This window comes from Arachis ipaensis, chromosome B03 (genome assembly GCF_000816755.2).
Source record: "Arachis ipaensis cultivar K30076 chromosome B03, Araip1.1, whole genome shotgun sequence".
Classification (NCBI taxonomy): Eukaryota; Viridiplantae; Streptophyta; class Magnoliopsida; order Fabales; family Fabaceae; genus Arachis; species Arachis ipaensis.
Genome location: NC_029787.2, coordinates 8,752,607 through 8,760,081, shown reverse-complemented (window position 1 = coordinate 8,760,081; position 7,475 = coordinate 8,752,607). Strand labels below are relative to the sequence as shown.

Sequence of the window (7,475 nt, the reverse complement as noted above, 5' to 3'; positions counted from 1 at the left end):
AATATAAAAAAATCTTTATTTAAATTTAATTTAATTAAATTATGTATAAATTATAATATGATCCATGCCTTTATATATATGTAATATATAAGGTGCTTATAATAACTATGATCAGATATAAAGTATATAACAAAAAATTGTGTGGCAATTAAATGTGTTGATATGATATATATAATTATTAGCTCTATATACATTGAAGAGTCATTTGGCTTACTGGCAGCATGACATTGTTAAAACTTTTCCTTTTCCCAGGTTCAAGGTTCGAGTGATCCACGCGTTGTGGGTCTATTGGTGAAAGCGCGGGTTTAACGGTTGGTCACTCCCGATTCGACATGAATGGGAATACTGAATCTGACATCGCAAAACAAATGCTGTTTTCATTTACCTGCTATTTAGCGGTGGTTGCAAACCACCGCAAAATTGTAGACGTTTTGTCGGCCAGCTATGGTAGCGAGTAAAAACCACCACAAAATCAATTTATATTTCACGGCGGTTATTCCAACGGTTAGCATAAATCGCCGCTAACCGTTTGCCCGCGGCCTATCTTTCAACGGTTATTTAACCGTCGCAAAATATTTAACGGCGATTTAAAACCGCTACAATATTGCTCCAGAACCGCCGCTAACTGCCAGAAGTATTGTAATTTTGATCTTGAAATTGAGGTGTTGAAGACAATATCTACTGGAGTAGATACTTCAGTTGCTGTACTTGCTAGTACTTCTTGAATCTTGTGGCTATTCAACAACTTCATTAATTGTCGTATCTGGGTGACATTCAAAGTCAGACTCGAATTGGTTTATTAAAAATGTGCATCAGCGAAGCTATCAATGATATTGTGTGCAATCTGTCTGGTTCCTTTCCATTTGCCATAACTTGAAGGATATCCATGTATTTTATAACATTTGTCTATTGTGTGTTCGAGCAATCCACAGTGAGCGTACAAAGGTCTGTCCTTCTTTATAGATCATGTTGAACCAATAATTTCAGAGAATTAAAATAATTGTGTGTATTGAAAATGAGTAGAAGATGTTAAATTTATACATAAGAAGGAACAACTAACTAACTAATTGTTTTTTAGAAACTTACTCTAACTAATTACTGTTACTAATTTAATTACACATAACTGATTGGTAAATACACATGTGAGTCTAATAGGCCCTATTGAACCAATGATTTTAGAGAATTAAAATAGTTGTGTGTATTGAAAATAAATGGGAGAAGTTGGCTTTATACGGAAGAGGGAACAACTAACTAACTAATTGTTTCTAGAAACTTACTCTAACTAATTATTGTTACTAACTCAATTACACATAATTGATTGATAAATATACATGTGAGTCTAATATCTTGCCTCAAATTAGAGCATACAGATTATATGTTCCCAATTTAGACATGAGAAAAAGAAATTGGGGTTTGAGAATGGTTTTTTATAAGAATATCTGCTAATTGGTGTTTGGTGGAGATGTGTACCAATTTAATGAAACCAGTTTCAATTTTTTCTTTAATGAAATGGCAATCTATCTCATCATGCTTAGATCTTTCATGGAAAGTTGAATTAGAAGCTAATTGAATAACTAGAAGATTATTACGAAAAAGCATGGCAGAGAAAACTGTGATATCCATTAACTTCAGCAAGTTGGTGAGCCATACAACTTCACAAGCAGCGTTGGTCATAGTCCGGCATGTACTCAGCCTCGATTAAGCTTCTGGACACGACATGTTGCTTCTTGCTTTTCTAAGAGATCAAAGAATCTCCCGAAAAAGTGCAGTAGCCAGTGGTAGTTCTCTTAGTGTCGAGGCAACTGCCCCAATCTATATCGATGGAAATTGACAAGTTGAGCTTTGAGTTTGATGAGAAAAGAATACCTTGGTCTGGTGCTGCCTTGAAGTATCTTAAGACTTAGTAGACTGCATGTAGGTGTGAAACTCTTGGATCAGACATGAATTGTGCTAGTTTTGTCACTGCAAATATTATGACAGGTCTTGAAATGGTGAGATATGTAAGTCTACCAATCAGTCTTCGATAGGCTGATGCATCGTCAACCCAGCCACTTTCTTTGGCTCTCAATTTAAGATTTGCCTCCATTGGAATCAAAGCTGACTTGCAGTCCAAAAAATTGGTGTTTTTGAGCAAATACATAGTATACTTCCTCTGTGTAAGTGAAATTCCTATTCAAAGACATAGTATACAAGCAATGTAGATAGTGACTCCACTATCAAAAATCCAATCATATTTTTTATAATTTTGATATTGAAATTGAGGTGTTGAGGACAATATTTACTAGAATAGATACTTCAGTTGCTGTACTTGTTGGTATTTCTTGAATCTGGTGGCTATTCAACAACTTCATTAATTGTCATATTTGGGTGGCATTCAAAGTCAGACTCGAATTGGCTTATTGACAATGTGTATCAGCGAAGCTATTAGTGATATTATATGCAGTCGGTTTGGTTCCTCTTCCTTTGCCATAGCTTGGAGGATATCCATGTATTTTGTAACATTTGTTCATTGTGTATCTGAGCAATCCGCATTGAACGCACAAGGATCTGTCATTCTTCAGGATCATGTTGAACCAATAATTTTAGAGAATTAGAATAATTGTGTATATTGAAAATGAATGAAAAATATTAATTTTATACATTAGAGGGAATAACTAACTAACTAATTGTTTCTAGAAACTTACTTTAATTAATTACTGTTATTAACTTAATTACACATAACTGATTGGTAAATACACATGTGAGTCTCATAAGCCCTTAAATTTTTTTCTAAAATTAGTCATGATGATATAAATTTTTTGTTTTTTAATAAATTGTCTAGAGTTTACATTTCAAGAATTGAAAAAAAAAAATACAGTTATGTGATATATATAAAGGAACTTTAATAGTTCATGCATGCTAGCAATGATACGTAAAATTTTGAATTCAAAGTATAGAAACTAGCTATGATCTTAATAATTGATCTTGCATTTTAAATCTCATAAGTTCAATTCTTATGGTATACGTTAATACGTGCTTCAAATAGAAAATTTTCGGTTCAAGTGTTCCTTATTATTGTAGTTCACATAGTAGGTTGATCTATGTGAAGAACAATGGATGGGTTAGTAAAAAGGGTTTAAATTGTGTTTAATTATAGCGTAATTTATACAAAAATCTAATCTTATATATTATTATATCAATAAAAAAATTGATTCCATTATTTATTATCTTAAAAATAAAATTGTGCACATACAAATATTTGGTTGAACAGTAGTACTTCTATGCGTACTAATTAATATTTTTGTAAATAAACAAGTATATAACTTGAAATTATAAATTTAATTTTGGTATTGAGATAAACGACTGTCATTCTGGTTGATTATTTGCTTCCTCAAAAAAATTGCAGGACAAATGTATTACTAACTATGATAATTAAAAAGTCTTGAGAATTAACACTATGCATCTAATATTATAGCAATGAAAAATCACTCATTTTTTAAATTAATTTTTGAAAATTTTTTTAATTAAATTCATTTTTTAAAAATTTGAAGTTAGTTGAATTAGTCCTTCATTTTTGTTGTTAACATTAAAATTTAATGATGTAGTTTGGTAAGTGATATCACACTAAACATAGCACATATTTAGTAGTTCTAATTAACTGTTAATATGACAAGTTTTTATAATTAGATTAAATCAATTTTAAATTAGAGAGAACTTTGAGACATTAAAATTCATCAATTTATAAACACATCATATTAGTAATCAACTAAGATTTTAAGGTGTATACTGACATGTTACTTAACATGTCATATCTCTGATGTTATAAACAAGGATTAATTTGACTAATTTTAAATTTTTTAAAGATAAATTTAATTAAAAAAATTTGAATAACTAATTTAAAGATGGAGTAATTTTTCAAATACTAAATGACCTTTAGGATATACTTTTAAGAGACATACTAAGACATTTTTATTAATACGGTTCTGCCAACTTCTGCCAACTCTTATTTATAATTGTGTTTCATGAAAGTGTGTTCGTGGATATGTCTAATAAGAATGTCTTTTTTATAGCTGTGTTTAATAAAAGTGTCTTTATAGATATATTTTCTGAATGTGTCTCTTTATATATGTATTTAAAATATATTAATTATTAGACACATCCACGAACACACTTCTATGAAACACAATTATAAATAAGAGTTATGGATGTATATCATCATTTTATTTTGTAAGATGAAAGAGCATGACGGTAAGATAAGAGGAACATCTCTATATGTATGTATATCTGAGACATGCACAATAATATAAGTGTACCACCGTAAGAATAAGGCCAACATTATCTTTATTTTTCCCCACTGCCCACTGCATGACACTTGAACCACCTTCCATTCGCCAACCACTATATATAGCTCGACATCATTTTCATCTTTTCCCGGGCCCTAAATTCTCACATGGTATTCTTGTTGCAGAAAAACCCGTTTCGCCATCCCATCATTTTTTCCCAAGCCCTCGCCTCCCCCTCTCCAACACCGCCGCCACTCTCTGCCGCCCTCACCTTCTAGTATGCATCCGTATCTCCATCCCCCTTGACAATGCAAAATAAAGAAACCGCTCCCATTTTACTTTTAATTAATAAACGAAACGTAACGCATTAAGCCTTCGATATTCGCAATCATCACGTATATGAATCGTTGTAGGGACGGGTGTGTGATCTGATCTTCTAGTTACGTTGTTGGTTTTGCTGTAAATTGGCGAAACCATGACGAGCATAGTGAAGGAGATCCTGGCCAGCCCGATTCAGATGGCTGACACGGTCTCCAAGATGGCGGAAGAGGCGCAAAATTTCCGCAGCGATTGCCTCGACATCAAGGCCAAAACCGATAAGCTGGCCGCCCTCCTCCGCCAAGCCGCCAGGAACAGCAACGACTTGTACGAGAGGCCGACGCGCCGGATCATCGAGGACACCGAGCAGGTCCTCGACAAGGCCCTCATTCTCGTCGATAAATGCCGCGCCAACACCTTCATCAAACGCCTCTTCACCATCATCCCCACCACCGCACTCAAAAAAATATCCATGCAGTTGGAAAACTCCATCGGCGACGTCCAGTGGCTCCTCCGCGTCTCCGCCTCCGCAGACGAGCGCGACGACGAGTACCTCGGACTCCCTCCAATCGCCTCCAACGAGCCCATCCTCTGCCTCATCTGGGAACAAATCGCAAACCTCCTCTCAAACGGCTCCGTGGAGGAACGCTCCGACGCCGCAGCCTCCCTTGTTTCCCTGGCTCGCGACAACGACCGTTACGGCAAACTCATCCTGGAAGAAGGCGGCGTTCCCCCTCTTCTAAAACTCTTGAAGGAAGGCAAGTTAGAAGGGCAACAGAACGCAGCAAGAGCCATCGGTTTACTCGGGAAGGATCCAGAGAGCGTGGAGCACATCGTTAACGCCGGCGTTTCCTCCGTGTTCGCCAAAATCCTGAAAGACGGTCACATGAAGGTTCAAATTGAGGTGGCTTGGGCAATTTCTGAATTAGCAGCGAATCACCCAAAGTGCCAAGATCATTTCTCACAGAACAATTGCATAAGGTTGCTGGTTAGCCATCTGGCTTTCGAAACCATTCAAGAGCACAGTAAATACGCCGTTGTCAACAAGCATAAGATGATGAATTCAAATCAGGATCACTTCCCCTCTCATCCCATGGGAGCCAACCAAGCAAGTACACAGATGCAGAATTTGGTTAATGCCGTTAAGGGTAACCAACCCACAGTTCCAGCAATGACGGATCATACCAGTAACATTAACCCAAAGGTGGTTAGTGATGGCGGTGGAAATATGAATATGAATACTATAACAGGGACGAGTAGTATCGGCGGGAGGGAGTATGAGGACCCCAATACTAAGGCGGAGATGAAGGCAATGGCAGCTAGAGCCTTATGGCAGCTCTGTAAAGGAAACCTCTCCATTTGCAACAACATAACAGAATCACGTGCTCTTCTCTGTTTTGCGGTTCTCTTAGAGAAAGGCACGGATGAGCTTCGTAGATACTCAGCTCTGGCCTTGATGGAGATAACTGCCGTGGCAGAGGAACACCCCGATCTCAGACGCTCCGCCTTCAAACCGACTTCCCCGGCGGCCAAAGCCGTGGTGGAGCAGTTCCTCAACGTCATCAAGAAAGGAGACAATAGCGATCTGCTCATACCGTGCGTCAGAGCCGTTGGAAATCTGGCAAGGACGTTCAGAGCCACGGAGACAAGGTTCATAGAGCCGTTGGTGAAGCTTCTAGATGAAAGAGAACCGGAAGTTTCAGTGGAAGCTGTGATTGCGCTTAACAAATTCGCTTGTACGGATAACTTCCTGCACAACACGCATTGCAGCGCCATAATCGAAGCTGGTGGCGCAAAGCACTTGGTCCAGCTGGTTTATTTCGCCGAGCAGTCGGTGCAGATTCCTTCGGTGATTCTTTTGTGTTATGTGGCGTTGCATGTGCCCAAGAGTGAGGCTCTTGCGCAAGAAGATGTTCCTATTGTTCTTGAATGGTGCACCAAGCAGGGGCATTTGATGGCTGACCCTGACATCGAAGCGCTCTTGCCAGAAGCAAAGAGCCGCTTGGAACTCTATCAATCAAGAGCAACAAGGGCATTCTATTCTGTTAATTAATCAATAAAATGACAACTCTCCCTCTTTTAGTTGCATGAGTGTATATAAATATTATTAAATTAGCAGAACAAAATGATTTGGGGGTTATGTTATGTTATATATACCCATTGGAAAATATTAATTTTGGAACATGAATCCCCAGTTCAAACTTACCTTGCTAGTTATATTCATCTTGTCCTTAGCTTCTCTCTATTTCTGCTTTCTTTCATCATTCCCTGTTCATCACAGATTACATGTTCACTATAACAAAGAGATTTTTGTTTTTGCCTTTTTTATAAAAATATTTCTTTTTCTCATACTATCTATCTTATTGCTTTTTTGCTATAATTCTAAATTTCACTCATTTATTAAGTTTTGAATAATAATGTAAAAATAACAAGCCTTTGCCAGTGTTGTACTGAGTTAACTAAGCAAATTAATGGAGACATATTATAGAGTTGGGTATATGAATCGTATTATATGCAGTGTTAGCAAACACAGGCCGCATTTGTGCAACTAAGAAAAATTGAGGAGGCAAGAGAACTGAAGAGCGAAGAAAGAGACTATGCCATCAAGTTAAGAAAGCACGATTGGTTTGTACCTAAAATTGATTAAGAGAATATTTTCATCTATTACTTTTGTAAGACGTACAATAACAATATTCATCTGAATTAATTTGATCCATACTCGATGAACTAAGTGTTAGGAGAAGATCAGAGGAATTTAAAAGATATTTTTCTAAACCGATCCGATCAGTCATTTTCAGGAGTATTCGGCCATAAAAAATTAACAATTATATTAAATAGAGTATAAAATAATTTTATACGTATATTTAATCATATATAAAAACAAATATAATTGTA

The 7,475-nt window shown here is 36.5% G+C and overlaps 1 protein-coding gene across 1 annotated transcript; it reads left to right on the top strand.

The window, feature by feature from the left end:
• On the top strand, positions 4,218 to 6,829 carry LOC107628757. Its single transcript, XM_016331351.2, has one exon. The coding sequence runs from the start codon at positions 4,738 to 4,740 to the stop codon at positions 6,631 to 6,633; it is 1,896 nt and encodes a 631-aa protein (XP_016186837.1). The 5' UTR covers positions 4,218 to 4,737; the 3' UTR covers positions 6,634 to 6,829.

Coding starts and splice junctions, on each gene's coding strand:
- LOC107628757 (XM_016331351.2), top strand. CDS start 4,738: ATGACGAGCATAGTGAAGGAGATCCTGGCCAGCCCGATTCAGATGGCT.